General features: G+C 45.9%; 2 protein-coding genes across 2 annotated transcripts in view; one reads left to right on the top strand and one right to left on the bottom strand.

The window, feature by feature from the left end:
• Window positions 1–10173, top strand: part of ULK4 (unc-51 like kinase 4) — a 386787-nt gene extending 376614 nt beyond the window's left edge. The window contains 2 exon segments of the mRNA XM_015591710.2: window positions 1922–2007; window positions 4833–10173. Coding sequence (XP_015447196.1) covers window positions 1922–2007; window positions 4833–4896 — 150 coding nt within the window. The 3' untranslated portion in view covers window positions 4897–10173.
• CTNNB1 (catenin beta 1) overlaps window positions 9979–24190 on the bottom strand; it is a 35034-nt gene continuing 20822 nt past the window's right edge. Inside the window, 14 exon segments of the mRNA XM_006914817.3 lie at window positions 9979–11265; window positions 12304–12364; window positions 13461–13582; window positions 13678–13828; window positions 14756–14875; window positions 16268–16426; window positions 16670–17008; window positions 17087–17190; window positions 19789–19933; window positions 21052–21253; window positions 21342–21574; window positions 21702–21955; window positions 22145–22375; window positions 22821–22882. Of these exon segments, the coding sequence (XP_006914879.1) occupies window positions 11057–11265; window positions 12304–12364; window positions 13461–13582; window positions 13678–13828; window positions 14756–14875; window positions 16268–16426; window positions 16670–17008; window positions 17087–17190; window positions 19789–19933; window positions 21052–21253; window positions 21342–21574; window positions 21702–21955; window positions 22145–22375; window positions 22821–22833 (2343 nt within the window). The 5' untranslated portion in view covers window positions 22834–22882 and the 3' untranslated portion in view covers window positions 9979–11056.

The raw sequence follows: 24190 nt of genomic DNA, 5'->3' as shown, positions 1-24190 counted from the left end.
CCCTAACCTGCCTGGCCCTTTGCTGTTTGCTTTTCATTGTTCTCAAATAGCTGTCCACGCATTCTGTTCAGGTTTTATAGTTGCACTCAGGGGGAGAGAAAGGGTGGCATGGGTTTTTTTTTCCTTTTACCCAGAACTAGAACCTCTGATTGATATTACTTAAGTTTTTTGTTTTCTAATTAACTTGTCTTTGTATACAGGACAACAGAGCGTGTTATTAATAAGAGTTCAGTTCAGGGGCCAGATCACATCGTTTTAAATTAATTCTTTTGGCTTTGTTTATATCTACATTTATGTCAGCTGCGCACAGTGCTATTTTGGTCCCTGCCTTTGATCGCATTCTCACTGTATTTTCTGTTTGCACTTACTAACTAGCCTATGAGTGACTGTAGGCTTGTTATTTCTTTGCAACTCGTGGCGTGATGTTTTGGAGCACAGGCTCTACACACAGTCCATGGTGGGGCAGTCGGGGAAGGGAGTCTGGATGTAACTCAGCCGAGCTGTGTGAGGCACAGTTTTGAGAAGAACCAGGTGGGAATTCTCAGTGTTGAACCGTTCAGTATAAGTCTGTGCTTGCTTCAGACATGATTCAACTACAGCTGAGATTTTCAAACAGCAGCCCTTGTGAACTCATCAAGTTGGGTGTGATTTCAGAAGTTTACATGCAGCTCTTTTAAGATGCACATCTTTGCAGAAATCACACCTGATGCGGTTGGGCTGGCAGCCGGTCTCTGGCACACTCAGGCAGTGGGACAGGATCTCAGTGAAGGCGCAAAGTCATTCACATGTAATTCAGAGTCCATGTTAAAGGTTAATTACGCCTGTGACCTTCCTGGCACCATGACTGATTGATTAAGAAATGTTCAGTCTTTTTGAGAACTAGAGAGATGGTCATCAGCCTTGTTGCTATGATCGAGTGGAAAGACACAGAACGTGTTGAGCAGCACAGTCAGCTGAGGCCAGGCTGGGTCACGCTTCCTGGATAGATAGGCTCAGGCTCCACATGCACCCCTTAGTCTTACTGAGCTGCCACTACCTCGTCTATAAAACACGCGACGTGCTTGCCCTAGAAGATGAGGCCGTGGGAAAGGAGAAACGAGAAAACGCACAGGAAACTGCAAAGTGTAAAGTGCCATACAAATTTATTACAAATAGTTTAAAATAACAATCGGGATAAAAATTGGAATGACTGGGGAGTTAAGAGGGGCAAGTCCAACGCTAGAATCAAGTTAATTTACCTGCCTTGCAGGACGTGGGCGCATTTTATGGGGGAGCTGCATTAGGTTTCTGGAAGCCACGGCTTGGTCAACACCCATTATGTCCCTTCCAGCCCTGAGTTCATGATTCCGCACATGGATGCTGCAGAGTCAGGGATGTGCACGTGTCTTTCCTGTTTCTCCCGGGACTGTAGCAGCGGGCAAGGGCATACTTCTCAGGATACTGGGGAAGGGGGTTGCCCTGGTTTGGTTATTAGTGCTGCTTCTCTCAGGCTCCTCAGATTGTCAGGCACCTAGAATCATCCTTCTATCCATATGAAAGAGCTGTGTTGGGCTCAGGGCACCAAGGACACAGGGACCTTCTGTGTCCTAGCATTGACTGACACCTGGAAAGTTCACTCGTAATGTGCTTTGACTGGAAAGTTCAGGCTTCTGGAACACACAGCCTCCAGAGGGACCTAGGGAGGCACCCCACCTTGACTGGCACATCCCCAGCCGACTCCCTCATGCTCATCCCCAAGGGTCACCACTGCCTGCGTCCCGGGAGAAACAGGAAAGACACGTGGGACGGTCAGCAGCATCCTGTGGGGTGGGACTGAAGACATCCTCCCCAAAGCCACAGGTAGCCTGAGACTCAGGGTGCCCATCTAGTGGGACCTCAGTCAGGATGGCAACCTGACCATGTTCTTCTTGCTCCCTTGCAGATCACCTCCAATGAGAAGCACCTGGAGAGCCTCAGGAATGCAGGCAGCCTCCTGCAGGCCCTGGAGCGGCTGGCGCGGGCCGGCGAGTAAGTAATATTCCTGGGGGGCTCAGAGGAGCAGTGCAGTCTCCCCTCCTGTGCTGTCCCCCCACACCCCCCTGCACACCAGCGACCACCCCCTTCTAGATTTTCTTGCCCAGTGTGGGAAGGGCGGCTCTGCACTCCTGGGAATCCCTACCATGCAGGAGGAGGATCCGCAGGAGGGAGATAAGCAGAAAGTCTTCGCCCTGCTGGTGGGGGAGGCAGTGTTTACATCATTCGGGAGTAGAGATGAGGGTTGTGGATTACGACCAGGTGGGAGGGGACGCCAGGTGAGAGATGTGATGAACCTCGTAAGAAAGGCAGTACCCGCTTGTGTACACATGGCCCTCCATCAGTGGCCAGGCCAGAGGTACCATAATCCCCACCCTGCAGAGGGTCTGGAGGCCTGGGCAGGGCCAGGGTCAGAACCGGCCGCTCGGCCAGTCCTACCGCACCAGGCTGCCTTGCTTCAGAAGGAAAACCTAGAACCTGCAGACTCTGATGCCCAGAATCTGACGGTGCGAGACAAGGTCAGCCTCCCAGCCCTCCGCTCTAGAGCATCTAGAACATCCTGGAAGTGAGGTGCACAGCCAGGGCGGCCTCATCACGCAGGCGCATGCCACACACTGTGAAGGTGGGGACTGGCGCCTCGCCAGCCCCACAGCGATGCTGAGGCTCATGCTCCGTAGGATGAACGCCACAGGGAGGGTTCATCCCACGACACGCACCCCTGCACCCTTGAACTTGAGAGGTGGCAGCGGGTGGTGGGGGTAGGGCTTACAAGTCTTAGTTTATTTAAAATGTTAGTGCCAAGTGACCAAAGAAAATCTGCATGGGACAAAGAGAAAGTCGTCCCCAGGTGCCCATGCTGCCATCAGCTGGCGCTGTGTAACGGCTCACCACGCGCAACAGAGCCTGGCACGTGGTGGGGGCTCGGGAGGTTTGACGAGTGACTCAGTGAATGCGGTTCCCCCTCCTCGCTCAGACCACTGCTGCCCGAGCTGAGGGAGGTGGCCAGAGGTCCCCTGAGCCCCAGCTGCTGTCCCCACCCTGGGGAGAAGGCCCGCCTCCTGAGGGGTACCTGGCCTTCACTGGGCATGGCTGCCTGGCATTCTCCAGTGGCATGTTTTCAGAACCACCGGGTTGTCGGAAATCTCCCAGGTGTTTTAGGATGGGTATTCATTTGAAGAAAAACGCATGACTGAGGAGAGGTATTGCTGAGGTGAGTCTGTGGAGAAGGCTGAGCTGCAGCCAACCTTTTGGCACTTAATCCTGGACTGGGCAGGGGTTCACCCCGCCCCTTTCTTCCTTAGGTTAAATCAGAAAAGTAGCTTCTTATCTGTGGTTCCTGTGAGTTGAGGGAAGGACAGGCTGACTAACGGGAAGAGCCTCCTGCACCCCGCTCAGCCCCCATGGTGTTAAGGTGTGGACGGCGACGCCATGGCTGGGCCATGGGCCTTCTGCTAGACTGGTTTACGAAAAGCATGTGATGTCCAACCGCAGGCCTGTGCAGAGAGCCGTGGCGACGCCACTCTGAGCAGATCTGTGCTGAGGCAGCCGTGGGAGCATTGGGAGGAGCGGGGCTCAGTGGACAGCCCCTCGGAGCCCTTCCCCTCCAGCCTGCTGTGTGGCAGGGTCTCCGTCTGCCTTCAGGCTGAAGTCGGCACATCCTCATGCTGCACCAGTTTGGGAGAGCTGGACCTAAATTTGGACCAGATGTAACGAAACAAAGCTCAGTGCTCCATGAAGCTGGCAGCCTCTCCTGCACCCACAGCCGACACCCCAGTAACTGAAATGACTTCACCGGGCAGATCCTGCGATGGGTGGGAGGTTGCTGCTATGAAGTTGTCTCATTGGAGTTTTGTTTCGATGGCCGAATAAGAAAAGATTTTTTTGTGTTGACCAAGAATGAGTGGGTGGCAGTGTTCTCCATTTAATGTGGCCCTGCCAGAGGTTGCTGTGCCCTCTTCGCCAGCCAGTGGGCCTTCTGAGGCTGCTGTGGTGGGCAGGGTGGGCAGCGTGACTACACCAGACCAGCCTGGGCTCAGCGGGGAGTGGGCTGGGTTCAGCCACATTCCCACTGTCCCTCGGGAGCTTTGATGCAGAGCAGGGATGCCTGGCATGGCCTCCTGACTGCGGCCCCCTCCCACCATGACCCACCTCCTTTATGCAGCCCCCCACCCCCAGTTATGTGGCTATGGCTCTATTTCCATGTAGTTGAGAGTGTGCCACGAGCTAATTTTATACTTCAAGGCACACTGCTGTGTCATTCATTTCTTTGCTAACAGTTAAGGCACAGGTTTAATGTGTCTCAATTTGCTCCAGTAACAAAGTTTCCATTTTAAGCTCTTAATTATACATCCACACCTATGAGAATAAGAAACCCAGAGCTCCTGCCTGATTGGCCCGGAGATGGTGAGACGGAGCAGGGCAGATGGCGCTTGGAGTGCGTCTGGGATCTTGGGCTTTTCGCACAGGCAGCTGCAGGCGGGCGCTGCGCAGGACTCGCATGGAAGGGACCCTGGCTGCTGCCCGACTTGCCTCACAGTTCAGCATCCGTGCACCTGGCCAGGTAGTTCAGATGTTGAGTGGTGGCAGGGCCAGGAGCTCGTGCCTCTCAGGGTGCTGACAGGGCCAGGTCTGGGCCCCAGTCGGGCTGTGGGCTGGGGGCTTCTCACCTCCCAGCCTGGGAACCCTGTGTCTGCTTCTCGGGACATGCCGCACAGGAGGCAGCTCTAGGAAGCAGCTGGCCCGTCACACAGCAGCTCCTCCGGAGGAGGAGGCACTTCACCTGCAGATGACAAGGGTCTCTACCTTGGTTTTTCTCCCAGTTCATCTGCCGACAGTACGGTGGCTTCCTTGGCCCTGGAAATCCTCCAAGCTGCTGGACGCTAGGCAAGGAGGCACCGAACGCAGGCCCACCCTGCTGCACCAGCCCTCGCGACACGGGCAAGGTCAGCGCCCCAGCACGTCTGCCACATCGACACCTGCAGCTGTACTTGGACCTAATAAAGTCAGCTGAACCCAGAACCTTCCGGCTGAGGTGCGCTCACTCTGGGCCCCGGAAAACCGACTCAGAATAGAGCTCCTCGGTTCCTGGGGGACGCATCTGGGAGCCCCAGGCTTGCCAGCTGTTCTCAGGACGTCCTTCCTTCTCTGTGTGGGCCGGCCGGCCTCCTCTAAAGCCTGAGCTGCCTGTGCTAGACCAGTGGAGAAGCCACCGTCCCCAGCCCTCCTGCATCTGTAAGCGTCCCTCTCCACTGAGAGGTGAAAGGCAGGACCAGGCCTGAACGCTCTCGAGCGCGGCCCGAGCAGGCCTTTGGAAGCTAGTTTTAGCCTCTTGTCTTCCCCACCTTTGCCAGGCTGCCTGGCTTCTGCATTTTGGGGACAAACTGATTCCAACAGTCCTGGCACACTTAGTTAAGTTTGCTCGAGGAATACTGGCTTCCTTGAACGTCCGCCCATCTAGATGGGTTGATGACATTATGAGTCGTCCCCCCAGCTGCCACCATTTAGCCCTGTACCCTTGAAACCTTCTAGCTTCTTCCTGTTCCCTCACATACGCCCTCAGAACCTCCTAGGTCGGAGTCGAGCCCATGAAAGTATCTGGTGGAGTCTGCAAAGGTGCTGGGCTGTTGTACTGAGGCAGGCATTCTCTGAATCTGGACTGGAAGGGAGGGTGGGTCCTGGGCAGCTCAAAGCAGATTGAGGCCGTTCCTTGGTCTCTGAGGCCTGTTTCCCAATCTGCCAAATGAAAGGGCTAGACTAGACCAAAAGCTGCAACCCCTTCTCCCAGCTGGGGTGCCCTGTGTATAAAAGGTGGGGTTTGCCCTGATAAACACTGCCCCGGTTCTGTCCCAGGCGGCAGCCACCATGCACAGGAGATGGGTGGGACCGGCAGAAATGGCCCCACCGACTGCACATCCCAGGAAGCTGTCTTGCTGCCACCAACAGCCAGCCCCTTTGCCAGTGATCTGGGTAGTCCGCCAACTTCCACCTGGCTTTCTAATGAACACAGCAGCCCTGCACCCAGCTCTGTCAAAGGCAAGTATGGGAGTGACCGCATTTAATCCCCACAGCCTGCAGAGCAGGCCTTCTTAGCTGCATTTCAGAGCTGAGGAAACGAGTCTCAGAGAAGCCGGTCCACTTGCTCGGTTGAGCTCAGGACTCTGACTCCGCAGCCCTTGTGTGTCCCCAAGTGGCGTGTCCAGAGCTTGAGCTGTAAGTAGTTGTTGGGGTATAAGAGGGTGTCCCACCCGGGAGTAGGCGGTTCTGCCTGATCACGCACAGCCTCCTCACTGCCTGTGGTAAGTCCTGCTGGGCCGCGTGCCCGTCACCGGGCTGTGTACCCACGTGGCCCTGGCCCGCCTGGCTCTGCCTGTGTTCCCGGGGTGGCGGTGGGGAGCTAGCTGATGGGGCAGCCAGAGGCGGGGCCTTTAGCTCCAGTCGCTTTGCCTGCTGGGTCCAGAAACAGGCACAGGCCTCCATTTCCCAAGGAAACCTGTTCTCCATTCAGTTCTCGGTGAACCAGCTGAGTCCTGACCTAGCGTCCCCGCCAGAAGTAGTCAGAGTGATGGAAGCACCACTTCCCTTTCTGCTGAGCAGGGAGGACTCTGTTTAAGGTAACACAGGAAGGTGTTAACATTCCAGAACCTGAGTTGACCGTTACTGGCCGAGCCCCACAGCACCGCTGTGAGAAAGGCCAGGGGCGAGGAGGAGGGTCCCAAGCAGTGCCGCTGACTGCCGAGGGGCCAGAGTACTAAAGCTGGCCCATGCTAAGCCTGGTCCTCTGGTGTGATGCTATGTCCACCTGGACTGGGGGGTCTTTTTCGTCATTCTCACGAAGGCATCCAATGGAAGGCAGCAGCCCCAGTACCAGAGCTCAGAGGGAGGGGCTGTGAGGCTGGCCGGGCAGGCAGCGGGAGGCTGAGGGCGGGTAGCCTTCCGTGCCCTCCCCGTGTGAGGCCCATCCCCTCATTGGGCTCCCCAGGCTGGCTCCGGGTGTGAGGAAAGAGCTGGCCCCCTCAGAGCCCTCAAGATCCTGGCAGTGACAAGGGGCTCAGACCTTTCCCCTCCAAGCTTCAGCTGTTCACTCTTAACTGGCTACGACCCACTGGCTGGGCCTCCCAGAGATGAATGGCGTCCCTGAAACCACTGAAGTCACAGAGGCAGGAGGCAGAGGAGGCAGCAAGAGTGCTGGTGGCACAAGGCCGCCTCCCTCCCCCGACCGGCAGCGGGCCCGAAGCTTCAAGACCGTGCCTGAACTTCCAGCCGGAGTCAGTACCCAGGGAACTGTCCCTGTGAAGAACCATGTGAAGTGACTGGCCACAGGTATCCTGAGGAGCCGAGTTACCTGGGGCAGCTCAGGACACAGGTCTGTTGAATGCAGCAACAGAATTTACTGTCTTGCGTTCTTTGTATGTGTCCAGCCCCTTAGTTAACCTTATTCCCCTGAGGTGTTCTGCATTATCTGAGGAGGGTCTCGGGTCAGTTCTATGAATGCTGGGCAGGTATCATCCCTGTAGTATGGCTCAGAAAATGGGGCTCTGGTGGCCCAGACTCTTGTCCAAAGCAAGTCACAGGAGGAGGAACCCTGCCTCCACTTGAAGCCAGATGCCCTTCTCCCTCTCCTAGCAACAGAAGATGTAGAACTAAATCTCTGATGTATGGACCTGTGCGGGGGCTGAGGTGGGAGAAAGGGGCTTTGCCCCCTGGAGAGCTGTCTGCAGTGCGATGGGAACAAGACTAGCCAAAATTTAGGGGGGCCCAACAACCTCAAGCTCCTGTGAGGCCTAGAGGGAGATGTGGGAACAAAAAGCAGCGTGGCCTAGAACGAGGACCAGGGAGGTGTGGAGTCCCCATGGGACCTGGAAGGCTGGCCTTACACTCGCCACTCCTGGCCTTTTATTGGACCAGACACAGATGTGGACGTGTCACCTCCCTCGAGCTTACCGGAGTCTCACGATGGGAGGTGGAGTGGACAGCACCCAGGACGCTGATAGGTAAAAGCAGCTCTTTTTCAGCCTCATCCTTGTCCCCCTCCGTCATTTTCCAATCGCCCTCAGTGGACGAGTCACTCGAAGCAGTTAGAGTCTCACTGACTAGAACAACTAACTGACTGCAGCTGGTCACCTGGGCTCTTTGCTTATTAAACCAAACAGCACAATTCAGATCTGTCTGTATCACAGTAATCAAAACAAGAGCTTATTTATCTCAAGGATTCAAATTAGATCAAAGCCTCAGGTCTAGAGTATCTACCTTCAACATGAAAAAACTTCATCAGCTCAGCGGTGGTCACTGCAGTGAAATCAAATGTCCTAGGCACCTCTGTCCCCAGGTAACCACTATTCTGATTTTTGCAATAATCTAATCGCTCTGCCTTTTACTTTGGCCATCCATGGATGATTTCAAGACAGTCTGCCCTTCTTCTGTGGATCAGTGAAGACCTACTACATGTATTTATGTCCTGCTTTTGTTTAATATCGAGTCTGAGATATAGTCATACTATTGTGTACGGGTCATAGTTTTTTACAGCAGCGTGGCCACTCGTATAAATGAAGTGATTGTTGGACAGACACATAAGCTTCCAGTGTGGGCAGTCACGCACTAAGCCATACCGGACCTTGAGGCAAAAGAAAAATCTTTTTAAAATTTTGATATTTTGTTGGTCATGGAATTTTCTGCATTAATTTCAGTTTTACCCAAATGGCTACGCAGCTGTTCTACACCTTTCCCTCCGTCTGCATCTCGCTGCCAGCGACAGTACCCGCTGCCCCCAGCCTTGCTTTTAAGCGTCTTCCTCACTCTCCGGAGAGGCTGTCCTCGGCCCTCCGTTACTTCTAAGCACAATGCAGAAGCACCTCGCTCAGATTAATTTCCATACTAAGTTCTTAAATGGAACTTCAAAATGTGATTTTAGGGAAAGTTCTGAAAATGTTTTCTGGTTTTAAAAAGTTCTTTAAATGAAACACCCTGCTAAGCCGCTTTCTGTTAAGCTTCTGCAGTACTGGCTTGGGTCTGTGACACTGAGCAAAACCTGAGACCTGTCGCCTCACTGGGTTATAAAGATGTTTCCTTTCCAACACCAATTACATTTCAGACCACAGTGAGGAATGTGAGGTTTTCACAAAAGGTCCTCCCCCAGATGAAGCTGATCCTCAACAAAAAGGAACCGAATGTGTATTATCTAATAGTCATGATCTTAATAAAAATACAGTGAATCAGTAACAGCCTGCCCGAGCACAAAACACTGACTCTTTAAAGACCAAAACACAAGTCTTAACAGGTCCACTGACTCTGCCCTAAGGGATGAGCTAACTTGTCAGACCCACCACCAGGATGACAGGACCAGCTGGCAGATAGGTGGAAATAGGCCCATTCTGCTTCTCTCTGATTATGTTTAGATAAACATCAGCACTTAAACCATCTTAATTATCAGTTCAAAGTGGAGTTGAAGGAATTCCCCTCTCTAAATGAGTCACACTTATGTGAAGGTGCTTGAAATCCAATCAGATAGTTAATTCTTCATTATTACCTTAATGGACTGAAACCATCCGAGGAACCTGGAGTGGGGATGTCTGTGTGGCCTTCAGTTTTGCTCTATGTAGCCCAAAGACTAGATGCCTTTGAATTAAGGAGACAGGCTGGTCACTTGTGCAAGATTATACACATGACCACAGCGAGAGACCAGGCTGGAGTCTTGGCAAAAGTCCAAACCCAGAGTCCTTCAGTTGGCGATGGCAGAATCTCTCCTCTTACACAAGCAAAGGCTCGCTCAATCACAGTGTTCAAAGCTGAAACAATTTTTGGTGCCATTTAACCCAGAGCTAAATGCTAAAATTGGCTAACAATCCCCTCTAGAGGTAAAGCTCTATTATTTATAACATAAATTAGTTCACAGTGTATGTTTTCCTCACGCTGACCTCAATCAACTCATTATCCTCGCAAACCATTTAATAAGGAAAAAAAAAGACACAATCGAATGAATTAAAAGTTTAATTCTGAACCATTTTTATAACCGCATTTTCTCTTGAAGCATCGTATCACAGCAGGTTACAACAACTTTGGGATAAAAGGCAACTGGTAAACTGTCCAAAACAAGGTTCTGAATAACACCTCTTACTGATTTACCCTACCCATACGTATCCCAAATAAAGTTTTTGATCAAAAACATGAAATAGATCCACCTGCTTATTTTAAGCATATTAAAAAGGAAACTAATTGGACCATTTCTATTTGTCTATTTTATACAAAAAGGCTACACAATGTTACACTTTATTCAGATTACAATTAGAGTGATTATGAATTAGTGTTCTACACCATTACTCAATTCTTAAAAATTAGAAATTGCTGTAGCAGTATTCACTATAACTTAACACTACGAGACTTAAAAAACTAACAGTTACTGCAAAAAAAAATTAAAGAGCTACTTCAAAGCAAGCAAAGTCAGTACCATTACAGATATTAAAAAAAAATTTAACAAGCAAGGCTAGAGTTTGATAAATTCCATCTTGTGATCCATTCTTGTGCATTCTTCACTTCTTGAGTCACTCCCAAAATCCATTTGTATTGTTACTCCTCGACCAAAAAGGACCAGAACAAAAAGTTTACTTCAATTGTTCCCATAGGAAACTCAGCTTGGTTAGTGTGTCAGGCACTTTCTGAGATACCAGCCCACCCCTCGAGCCCTCTCAGCAACTCTACAGGCCAATCACAATGCAAGTTCAGACAAAACAGCTGTATAAAGAGAGAAAGGCTGCTATTAATGTTTAAAACCGCAAATGTTACTCATTTGAGTATTAAGTTGCAAAAGCTGTGGCAAAAAAACATCAAAGTTAATAACTTCCACACATGACCACGTAACAACCGGAAATCTGAGAACATTCAAATGTTCTAAGACATCTCCTTTCAAAGTATGTATCTGTTTTTTGTGACAGATTTACAAGTAGGCCTAAACCACTCCCACCCTACCAACCAAGTCTTTCTGAAGTTCTGTAGGCAGAGTAAAAGTATTTTACCCAAACTGGCTTTTCTAACTTCTTACCTAAAGGATGATTTACAGGTCAGTATCAAACCAGGCCAGCTGATTGCTGTCACCTGGAGGCAGCCCATCCATGAGGTCCTGGGCATGCCCCAGATCTGGCAGCCCATCCACTGGATAGTCAGCACCAGGGTGGTGGCCACCCATCTCATGCTCCATCATGGGGTCCATACCCAAGGCATCCTGGCCATATCCACCAGAGTGAAAAGAACGATAGCTGGGATCTAGAAGAGCCAGGGTGGTGACAAAAGGGGCCAGAGAGGGAAGAGAAAGACATAAAAGGTTACACTGAGGCTAAGGATCCGTGGCAGCATACTAGTCAGAAAGCACTGCTTTCTAGCCTCTTCAGCCAAGTAACTACCCAATGCCAGGCCACCCATGGGCCTACATGAGGTCTGTTTCCAGAAAAGGCAGACCGGCAGGTTCTAGTCCTCCCATCAGTTTGCCCCTGAACATTTTGCATTTGCACAGGCAGAGACATAAAGCTCCTCAGGGGAGCAGCAGCAACCTACTGTGTATGACTCCCAACTCTCCTGACCCCAGGCATCAAAAAGGCTCGGGCAGGAGACGAAGGCAATGACAAGGAAGTCTGGCAGATACGCCCTATCTGGTGAAAAGTCCAGGCAGGACCCACAAAAGTACTGAGAAAACTCAAGACACTATTTCCATTGAAACTTTTGCATGTTTTATCTTAAGGGCTGACATTTATATATATGTCTGTCAAGGTAAGAAGCTTATAGGCTTTAGTGGTTTAATAATTAGGAATAACCAGTTAAGATGAATAGTTATAGCTATTAGTGGTCTACCCCATGGCTCCATCTCCATTACTGAAAATTCAATGAGCTTTTCAGAAAACCTTGACAAAACAACTATAAATATCTACTCCAGATCTAAGCTTGGGGACAGAAGCTTCCCATATGCCCACTTCCTGGCTAAGTTGTAGACACAGATATTATGGCTTCTCTGACAAAAAAAAAAAGCAAGTGAAAAGCCAGGTGACACTAACATCCTACAGGGCAGAGGCCCGGCACCAGTAACATGTACTGTTGGTGTGATCCTGTTGCTTGCTCAGAGTGTGGCTCAGAATTCCCTAGCTCCATTAAAGATACTGTTGCTAACTCTGGAACTTAAGAACTGCCTTTAATTGCTAACACTACTTTCCTGCCAACACTGGTTTTCCAGATAAGCAAACCAGCTCTTCTGACAAAGCTCTAGAACTGTAGCTTTGATCTGGAGGTAACTGAGAAGTATGAGACACGTACCATCCTGGCGATATCCAAGGGGTTCTCCCTGGGCACCGATATCAAGTCCAAGATCAGCGGTCTACATAAACAGGTATAAGGCAAGGAAGCAAAATGAAAATACTCAAAGCATACTCTCTAATATTCTGAAAACATACCTATTTGCAGATTACAAAAAAAAAATGAACTCAAACATTACAGAAATACTTAGAAAATACAGAATTACTTCAAAATACAGAAGTATACAATATACACTTCAAACTCTACCCCTCAAAGATTAACCACTGATACCTAGAGAAACATGTTTTCCCGTTGCATAGTGTTAAAAATATTCACTACTTTATTCTTTCAATAAGTATATATTAAGTACTTACTATGTGTCAGGCACATTTTAAGTGCTAGAGATACAACAGTAAACAGGCAAAGTGTCTCCCTACAACAGAACATGTTATATGAAATAATTTTTAGCCCAAGTAGCTGGAAGGACGAAGTTGCCGTTAACTAAGATGGAGAATATGACGACAGGAACAAACAGGTTTGGGGAAAGCGGGGAGGGGAAAGTTTAGAGCTCAAGCTGGGACATGTTAAGGTTGCCTATAAAAACCCAACTAACACATCTCTCACTGTTGGGCAATGTGTTTTGGTTTGTTTTTTTTTAACCTAACAATATATAGGATCTCTTTCCATTCATCCGACCAATATAATACACTATTACTTTATACCATAACTAAATAAACTTTCCGGGTGGTTCTAAAGTTTCAGTGAACAACTCTGTACTGAGGACAAATACTAAAGACAAATTCACAGCAATTCAAGTGGAAAAGAAGATGAAAACTGAGCATTAAAAAAAGCTGATAAACTGACCTCCAACTAATAGGATTTAAGAGACTGCCTCTTTCCTTACACCTTTTTGAAAAATGGTTTTTAATCTGATAGAACTGTTTCATCTCCCTCCCTTATGAGTTCTAGGCTAAGCAGTATAACTTGTTCATTTTGAACGGGCTATTTAAAGCTGTGGTTTTCCTCCTCACAGTAGCTGCTAATGTAGCATAAGAACGAATATTCCAGCCAAGGACATAGCTGACACAACTGAATGCGCACTGAAAGTTCTGAGGGGAAACCACAAATGCCTTACCTGCCCTAGCAGACAAACAAATAAGCGCGTGCACACTGCCTACCTCATTCCAAGCCATGGGCTCCGTTCTGAACAGAGAACTGGTCAGCTCGACTGAAAGCCGTTTCTTATAGTCCTGTGGCTTGTCCTCAGACATTCGGAACAAAACAGCAGCTGCATATGTTGCTAAGACAGGACAGAGAGAAAGGCCCTTAAGGAAAAACTGAGGCTTCACTGTGTACACCGGCTGAAGGCGTGGCTCCCCCTCCTTTCCTGCTTACCCACGCCCTCATTCCTGGAGTGAAGCAACTCTGTCAGAGGGGCTGTGGCTCCCTCGGCTTCGATAGCTTCCGCAGCCTCCTTGTCCTGAGCAAGTTCGCAGAGGACCCCCGCAGCTACTCTTTGGATATTTTCAATGGGAGAATAAAGCAGCTAAGGAGAAAACACACAAACAACACCTAATTAAATTAAAACACAGCAAGCACCCCACTGTGGTGCAAACATTCCCAATGCGGAGTGTAGGTGGCGTTCATACTACTTGTATTAAATCTTAACGGTCACACCCTGCTTACTAAAGGGGATAGAGAGCACTTGCACTAACCCACATGGTCTCATCAGCTACACACCTGGGCTGTACAGGAGAGCCTGTTGCTCTGAACTACAAACCTGTACAGCATGTCACTGCGCTGAATACTGTGGGCAATCCTAACACGATGGTCAATACAGATTTACACCAGCATCCCCACAAACGCAAGTGAAGTGGTGTGTTACGACACCGCAGGGTATGAATTTTCCACCTCCACTATACTCCTATGGGACCATCATGGCACATACAGTCCTTCGTTAACCGAAATGTCATTATGCAGCCCAAGACTGCATTCTCTGAATTTATTTTCCAAAGAGTTTAATGTGCTGGAGCGCTGGTTTTCTAGAAATTTTTTAGCTACAAATCCTTTCTTCAGAGAGTTTTGTCAAGCTAAGACTTGGAAAACCCAGGGTTTGTTGGAGGCCGGTGCTCTGGCAGCCCAGGCCAGCTCTCATCCTCCAAAATTGAGCACCCCAAAAAGTGGAGCACAAAGTCTCCTCCCTGTTCATGAGGCCTTTCATCCCAGTGTTTCTCCTACTGCCTCCCACCATGGACTTTTCATAAAATTAAATGTATTCAACATAGAGAACATTGTACATTGAGACTCTAGTTTCCATACCTTGGCAAGGGGTATGGGCAGAGTGGTGTCATCATTTTATAAATGAAAGTGAAATGTTGATGCCCTTTGGTCCCTAATTTCCTGAAAATGTGCTTATTAAAATCTTGAAATATCTTAAATATAAAATCTAGAACACCACTTAAAACCAACATACCTGCACGAACAATGGAATGGTATTCAGTCCTCTGATTACGATTCGGTTGTGAACATCGCGAGCTAGGATGTGAAGGGCTCCGGTACAACCTTCAACTATTTCTTCCATGCGGACCCCCTCCTACCGAGCAGAAACATAGCTCACCAACGGGGCATTCGCCTTCCTAAAGTTTTAAACCTGAAGGACCTTCTGAGTAGCAATTACTAATTATTCACATTAAACACCCAGTTCCCCAGAATGTGCAATTAGTTTGGGAGTGAAGGAGGATTTCATTAAGTTGAATGTCACTGAAAGGGGACTCTGGGGCAGCCCATGCCCACAGTGCTGTGCACCGTGAGGTACAACTTCCATACACCCGAATCCCAGGGAGGACTTCCCACAGTGAGGGCACCCACCACTCTAGATAAGGGAGAACTAGAAAGACAAGACACACAACGATGGAAAAGCAATGCTCTGACTATGCCGATGTCCTTTCACATGCTCCATGGCGGTGCACATATGTGTATTTGGTGAAAACTTAGCAAAGTTTTATCGTCAACTACTAAACTTCTACTGAGCTGCCAGCAGAAAAAATCCACTCCTCACCTCCTCCAGACTACTCAGCTGACAGCCTGGATGAGAGAAGGTAGTTACCTTTTTGCAAAATGTAAGTGCTATCTGCTTTCCCTATCTAAACTTTTTAAATGGCTACGATTCTGCCTCTTTTATAAACAACTTGATTCTTGTTAAGGACACAAAAACTCTTTTCTTTCTAACAAAGAGATTTAAAATAGAAGATGGTACTCTGCATTTCATTAAGCCACCTCGCAGACCCAGGCCAATACTGAAAGTAATGAATGGGGAAGGCAAAGCCCCTACTAAGTGCATGCATTTAACAGCTCTTTGTTACAGAAGTCAACAAGTGACTCTTCGAAGGTCTTGTTAACTTCTGAGGTCTCGGCAATGTCTTTACTTGTAACGAAGCTAATTTTAAGACTGCAAACTAGACGTCAAAACTTTAGGGTGAGATTATGGGTAAAGATTCCAGAAATGCTACTACTTATTCTTGAAATGTTGGTAATCTCAGGTACATGTAAATAGTTTAAACCACTCTTAGGAAGAGATAGTAAAAGGCATGTTAAATATTTATAGGTAAAACTCATGTTGTAGTAGAGAAAAAGAGGCTTTGAAATCAAGACGTCTGTGGATTCAAAGTATGGCCCCGCTACTTCCTAAGAAGTGAACCTGTGTACGGATTAAATGACAACACTCTATGAAGTACCTAACCCCACAGCAGTAAATCACACCCCACACTTCCTTCGTGAGACTGATGATCCAAAGATACAAAGGAGATGTCTAACGAAAGACCCTACGGGCCACATAACTTCTAATCTTATCTGTAGCCACACAAACAGCAAGCAGCCCTTCCCACAGGAAAGAGGATGGAGGGAGCCAATGACCAGAGAAATTCAGGATACCATGGATTTATGCATTCCTTTAAATATCCAGGTGTCACTATTAAGGTTAACTTACCACGAACTGCTGCTGTGTTCCGCCCATAGACGTACGGCGCTGGGTGTCCTGATGTGCACGAACCAGTAACTGAACTAGGCGTGGAATGGCACCCTGCTCACGCAAAGGTGCATGATTTGCCGGACAAAGGGCAAGATTTCGAATCAATCCAACAGTAGCCTGTAGATAAGAAGGAAGAATAAAGAACTGGCATGTAACACAACAAAATCACTTTCTTAGGTTAAAATTCCCACACCTAAGTTACTGATATCAGGTTGACACTTCAAAACCCCACCTCATCCCAGCCATATTTCCTATCCACTAAGGAATACAATTCCTATTTATCAATCCCTTATGCCCAGAGAGCCTACTAGATGGACATGGCTCATTTTCAGTCTGCCATCTTCTATTTTGGCAATTTACCTTTATCAGAGGCCAGTGGGATGGTGGGTGTAGGAGTTTAACCACAACTGGTAGTCCATAGTGAAGGCGAACAGCATTCTGGGCCATCTCTGCTTCCTGGTGTCGACTGGTCAGATGACGAAGAGCACAGATGGCAGGCTCAGTGATGTCCTCCCTATCACCCGCACGAAGGACAGTACGCACGAGGGCCTCTATACCACCCACTTGGCACACCATCATCTTGTTCTTGTAATTATTGCAAGTGAGATTAGAGAGAATTCCAGCGGCACAAGTGACCACATTGATATCATCGGAGCCCAGCAGCTGAACAAGGGTTCCAAGAAGACCTTCCATCCCTTCCTATGGAATAAAACCAGATGCTCAGTATATAGTCATCTTGACTCTTATTGCCAAGACACCAGTTTACTCAGAATTTACCTGCTTAGTTGCAGCATCTGAAAGATTCCTAAGAGTCCAAAGACAGTTCTGAACAAGGCGCTGACTTGGATCTGTCAGGTGAAGTCCTAAAGCTTGCATTCCACCTAGAATATCAAAAAAGATCTAAGGCAACGGCCATTAGCTAGCAATTCCAATCAGCCCTAAGTGTCTTCTCTAGACACCTAAAGAGGGGTCCCTCTTTACTGCCAAAGCTTATCCCCTCCAAGTCCTTTATTTCCTTTTATTTTCTAGAAAGCTCCTCAGTTTCCCTTTCCTTTCCAATTCATCTCAACTTGCAACAACTTCTGTCAAATATCTACTATTCCTTCCTTATATGGAAAAAGCTTTTGTTATTTCCACTGTAGGTAATATTCCTAGTACTTATTTTCTTTCACCTAATCAATCACTTCAAAAAAATATTATTAATACCAGGCCCTATTTTGAGGTGGAGCTATATCACTCAGCAAAATATACTAAAATCCCTACCCTCACATGGTTTCGTTGGACGCAGACAATACACAAATATACAATTAATAAACTATATAGTATGTCAGGTGATGTTAAGTGCTACAGGAAAAAAACCCAAGACAAAGGAAGGGGCTACAGCTTTAAGTAGGGTAATCAGGGCACCTTAGTGTGAAGTGTCACCTGAGCAAAGACCTGAAGGAGCCATGTGAACTCCTGAGGCAAGAACAATCCAAAAAGAATGAAGTGAGACCCTTACTGCCAGGGACTATATAAAAGACATCCAAAATACATGCCCCAAAGGCTCACAACCTGCCATGTTTAGGAGCCTGATAATGCAGGACATTTACACTGGCAGGGGTCCAAACGGAAGCTCGATTCCCCGCACACTGGCTTAACTTCACCCGTCAATCTCCCACTGAAATCACTGCTGAATGCAGAGAGAGAGAGACTTTCCCTTGTCTCTTTGTTCATTTTTTCCGGTTTGTTCAACTTACGCAAATTAGGTTAAATCGACTTGCTATAATTCTCATGGCACTCTGTACTTTTCCTTCATAGTATTTATCAGAACTATAATTAAGTCTACCTTCCCTACAAGACAAAGATCATCCCTATCTGGTTCCTTTCTCATAGTAGCTCCAGCTACTAATTAGTGACCTACACAAGGCTGATTGATACTCAGTATCTGTAAATGACTAGATTCATCTCTACCTTCTCTCCCTCAAAGATTTTTTTCCTCTACTGTAACTATTAACTCTAAGAGAGTGGATTTTAACTCCAGACGCCCATCAGAATAGCCTGCACAGACTTTAAAAACACACATTCTGATTCAGCAGGTCTAGAGTAAACATCCCATGCAAATGACTTTGAAGCACCTTCCACCTACCTCACTTACTGAGACCTTGACCCCATACACTAAAAAGCAACTCCCAAATCCCGAGCCCATACTTCTCTTACATTCCAGCACCATACATTTCCAGCTACCCACTGACCTTTTAGTCACTATGAATATGTGAACTTCTTAAATTATTTTATACAAATTAAACAACCCATTCTGGTAGTTCCATGGACTAATGTTCTCCCCACCACAAACCACTTTTGGTTGCATCTTTAGTCCCTGCATTATCACATTCTATGGAGTCTTCCAAAGTCTCAAACATTCGTCCTTTGCCGTCTATTTTTAATACCAACAACTTCATTCCTAGAAGTTTGTAACACGTCTCGGTGGCCAGGCCTGCTTGCCTACGGTCTATTCAAACTGTCATACAATACAGTATTCATATTCCAAAGACTCCATTGTGATGCTATGCCAACGCTTAAAAACCATCAACAACAGCTTCTCATTCACTATAAGATAAAGACCAAATTCTTTAGCATAACCTTAAGGGACCTTTTAGAATCTGGATCCAAGCTACTATTCCAAACTGACCTAAACATTCTACATTTATGGTTCCAAAGGTGGAATAAAGCTTGAATAAAATCTTACGAAGACTGAGAAGTCCTGCATGGTATGACCCTGCCTAGCTCATCAACTTCGTCTTAGCTATTCATCCCATTACCAAGTTCTAGTTACACAGACTCTCTCACCTGGAAGTGAACAATCCCTTTCCTATCTTCAGGATATAACACGTGATGGTTTTCTCTCACTCTCCAGCTCTCATATAAATAATAAGTGCCCTCTCACCCTGTAATTCCATTTAACATCTTCTCAGGGAAGCCTCTTCTCCCCACCCTTCATTAATTCTTTATCACTATTTGCTATTTGTTTCTCTTATTAACTTATTCATTTGTAACCACCCCATCATTTTGCATATTTCTATCACTCTCACCAGACAGTAAAAATAAAAGTACTCGTGAGCATCCACTACCAATTAAGAAAATCACTTTGCTACATACGACTATACATTAATAAAATATATTGTAACATAATTTCTCCTATATATTCACAGGTCTAATGGCAAAACGAATCTTGGGTTTGCCCACAACCAAAATTAAAAACAAATTTTATTAAGCCAAGTATTAGCTGTCATTTTTTATGGTTAATAACTCTGGCTAAACCAGGTTTAAACAGCCTCAAAGTCGGTGTCATACAGAACACATAACTTTGTCTGAATGTCATCTTGGCTACAAACCTGAATACTACTTTCAGCCCATTAAGGTCAAGTTCCTAAGAATGATAATCTAATTAGAAACGCTGATGCTGTGCACAAGGATTCAGAATAGACATGTATACTTACCAGCTTCTACAATAGCCGGCTTATTACTAGAGCAGACAGACAGCACCTTCAGTACTCTGCTTGTGGTCCACAGTAGCTTCTCATAAGTGTAGGTCCTCATTATATTTACTAAAGCTTGAGGTCCACCGCTAGCCAGAATGATCAGCTAGAAAGACATATATATATTCGTCAGTTGTGGAATCTGGATCAAATGCCTAAGAAAAGCCATACTATAATACCAATCTATTTTATTATATAAAAGTTTCAGCTAGCTTGCCATTGACTTAAATCCTAGACCCCATTACTCAGACCCTCATACTGGGGCCCTATTTAACCCCTCCTTCTACAGCATTCCACTCAAAGTCAGGCATCTCAATCCTCCCAAGAATGTATCAACTCTGGCCCAATTTTCTTCTTCCCACACCGATCACAGCAAAAGAAAAAGAAAACTGTGTTGCTATGCAACAGTAACGCCCAGATATGAAGTTGTATTAGAGCTGATTTGCTGAAAATTTAAACCAAAACAGGCATTTTAAAAACTCCTAATGATTTGGTTCTTTGCTTTTCCTAACCACATCTACCTTACAAAGAGATAACACACAATAAAATAATCATTCGTTCCTGCCCTTTACTTCCCTGCATGCCCCCACCTCCCAACTACCCAGGTTTTCTAAAAACAAATCTTATCGCTTCATTCATGCCTCTGCCGAAAATTAAACGACTGCTTCACACTGTTCTTCTGGCACGGTCTGCAAAGCCCGCAGGATCTGCCGTGCCTATCTCAACACTCTCACCTCAAACCTCTCCTCTTCCTTTCTGTGTATGTCTTGAATTCCCAAAACTTGCCATATCCCTCCCACAAGACGTCTTTTCCTCTCCATGACCTTCACCTAGCCAATCTCTTCTCATGCTAGAGAGCTGAACTTAACTATCACTTCCTCCAAGAGATCTCCCTGAACCCTCCAAACAGGGTCTGGTTCACTTATGTGCTCTCATAGTTGCTTTACTTCCTCCCAGCACATGAATTAAATAGTAATTTGGTTATTATTTCAGTATATTCCACTCAAGAATGAAAGCTCCGAGAGGAGCTTGTCCGCATATCCCTAGCACAGTGCCTAGCACAGTGCTTTACATAGAGATAAGTCAAATATTTAAAGAAATGTCTAACTTTTCTAGGATACATACAAAAAGGGTAAAGCAGACAATTTACAAAAGTCCACAGAACGACATTACACTAGAGGTCTCCAAAACCCCATGACAACCACATTCAGACAATTCTTTTACCTTGCTCTCTTGATTGCCATAAGCTAAAATCTGAAGGCAGTCTGTCGTAATAGCCAAGAATTTAACGTTTGTTTTGTTGAGCAAGGCGACCATTTTCTGCAGTCCGCCAGCTAAACGCACTGCCATTTTAGCTCCCTCCTGATGCAATAAAAGGTTGTGAAGAGTTGTAATGGCATAAAACAATACAGAATCCACCGGTGAACTGCAAAAAAGAAAAAAGCCTCATCAGAAATGTTGTGATCGCACTCTTCTCCTTGTTAGCTTCAAGCATCCTGACCATGTTTTCTTACCCAAGCATCTTCACCAGGGCAGGATTTTACTTAAAGATGGCCAGCAAGCCCTCACGATGATGGGAAAGATTGTGCAAGGTCCCAGCAGTACAACGAGCTGTTTCCACATCATTTGTATTCTGCATAGTACGTACAATAGCAGACACCATCTGAGGAGAACGCATGATGGCGTGTCTGGAAGCTTCCTTTTTAGAAAGCTGATGGACCATAACTGCTGCTTTATTCACCACCACCTATAATGTACAGGAATTAAGAGACATCATTAGTTTTCAAATACTGATATTAGGTAAACATTTTGAGACTACTTCCTCGAGAGTTTCCTTCAAAGCAGATTAAAAGGCTAGCAATGTCACTACTAACCTGGTCCTCATCATTTAGCAGTTTTGTCAACTCAGGGATTGCACGCGTGGCAAGTTCGGCATCATCTTGATAGTTAATCAAATTTACAACTGCATGTTTCAGCATCTGTGATGGTTCAGCCAAACGCTGAACGTTAGTGGGATGAGCAGCATCAAACTGTGTAGACGGGATCTGCATACCCTCATCTAATGTCTCAGGAAACATGGCAGCTCGTACCCTCTGAGCTCGAGTCATTGCATACTGTCCATCAATATCTGGAAAAGGTAAATTCAACACTCACGACCCACAATTCAGCATTCACCCTGAATACTTGCTACCCTAAAAGGTGACGATGACTTTTCTTTACCACACCATTTTATTTAAGCTATTATACACTAACTTTTATAAGGATAACTTATTCTCAAAGCTGCATTTGACTTTCAGTAAGGCGATAATACTCGTACCAGCTACTTGTTCTTGCGTGAAGGACTGAGAAAATCCCTGTTCCCACTCGTACAGGACTTGCTGGGTAGTATCCACGTCTTCCTCCTCAGGATTGCCTTTACCACTCAGGGAAGGAGCTGTGGTAGTGGCACCAGAATGGATTCCAGAGTCCAGGTAAGACTGTTGCTGCCAGTGACTAACAGCTGCTTTTCTGTCTGGCTCCATGGCCATGTCCAGCTCCATCAAATCAGCTATAAAAATCAAACAGCATTAGCATTACTACCACAGAAATGTTATCTACCACTGAAATATTAAAAAATATGTATATCTACCTGTGGTATGACTCACTGAAATATTTTTAGAAAAAAATTAAATCTGGAAACAGCCAAGAATAACAGAATGATAGCCAGGATAAGCTCAGTGATGAAACACCTACACTCTTAGGGGGCTACCTAAGTTACTCACTGAATCAGTGGAAGAATGGTACTGGAAACTAGGCCTAAAAATAGAAGAAATAAGTCAGGTGGCTGGTTTGTTATTTCACCAAGCCATTAGGAGGAGTGAGCAGAAAATGGAGCAAAAGGTAGCCTGATAAGTAAGCAGGGAGAGAGGAAAGCAAGGGGGATCTCAGCCAGACTGGGTTATTGGCAACGAAGCAGAGCCCCAATTCAGTAACTAAAGACTTAAGATACAAACCTTGGGTAGCCATTGTCTACGCAGAATTTTCAAAAACTGTTGTATGGCGTACTTCAGATACCCTAAAAGAATTAATCAAAAGTCATTAGGACTCAAAATTAGTCTGATTTTAATATTTGTATGTCACTAAGATGACCTGCTAAAAGTCAGGAACTATATCCACAAAAAGCCCCAAAGCCTCTTATTCCACGTAATGTAGTGAAAACAGATCTCATGGTCTCCTCCAGATATCTCGACCACACTCCATCACTGCTCAACTTCTAAACAAAAACTGCTCTTTAACAAGCACCTCTTTTTAGTAGAAATATAAATTACAGGTATTTAGGATGTCGAAAAACATAATTACTCAAGATGACAGAGAACATAAAAAGCTCTAATAATGAAGGCCAAGGAGGGGGGAAAAAACTATCCAAATTCAACTTCTCACACTGAAAAATTCATAGATCCTCTTTGGACAGAAGAGGTACAATGGGATTTTAAAAACACCAATTTTCATTAAACTGATCAGTTGTTTTCTGATATAACACAATGTTATCAATAAAGTAGATTTTAGTGACTGGGTCAGAATAGATTTAGTTTTTTTTAAGCAGCAAAATTACTTTTCAAATGAAAAGTGTGACAAAAATTAAAAGCATCTTTTTTAGTAAAGTTTTTCTAAGTTCAAATTTATAGCAATGATTATAATATAAATTACTGACTGGAATGCTGTTTTAATCAATATAAAAAATATATTCATATATAAAAATCTTAGTATTTAACTTATGTCTGCATTTTTGTTTTATTGTTTTATATTTAGGAAAACAGTGAATCACACACACACAGGGAACTATTTGCAAATTAGAACAATTTAAGGGTTCATAGCCTCTAGATAGTCTGAAGAACAAAATTTCCTTTATAACAAAGTCTGCCCCCAAACAAGTTCATCTTAAGACTACAAATCAACATATTGGGTTGATTTACCAATGAGTAAAGATATGGGCTAAGATATTTAACTGTTTTCTATCAATGTACAAAGGAGGTGAAATACATTTAATGAAATTGGAAACTGCACTCTAAAGTCCTAATTTTTTCTACATAAAGGAAGCATGCGGTTTCCTAAAACTGCCCTTTCAACACTAGATTTCTACAACCACAAAGATCACTTGACACCTAAAGCTGACAAGAGTTGTGGATACAATTGTCTCAGGAAAACATTTGACAACTTACGTACAATGCAAAATGGACAGAAAACAGTAAAGGTTATTCCTGTCAATAAAATCTTGTATTTTAAAATACAGATGACCCCTGAACAGCACACAGAGAGGTAGCAGTTTTAAGGGGCGCTGCTGCCCATACAGTGGAAAATGTGCATAGAATTTAAGTCTGCCCTC

This window comes from Pteropus alecto, unplaced genomic scaffold, assembly GCF_000325575.1.
Source record: "Pteropus alecto unplaced genomic scaffold, ASM32557v1 scaffold156, whole genome shotgun sequence".
NCBI classification, from domain to species: domain Eukaryota; kingdom Metazoa; phylum Chordata; class Mammalia; order Chiroptera; family Pteropodidae; genus Pteropus; species Pteropus alecto.
This window is presented reverse-complemented; position numbering and strand designations above follow the sequence as displayed.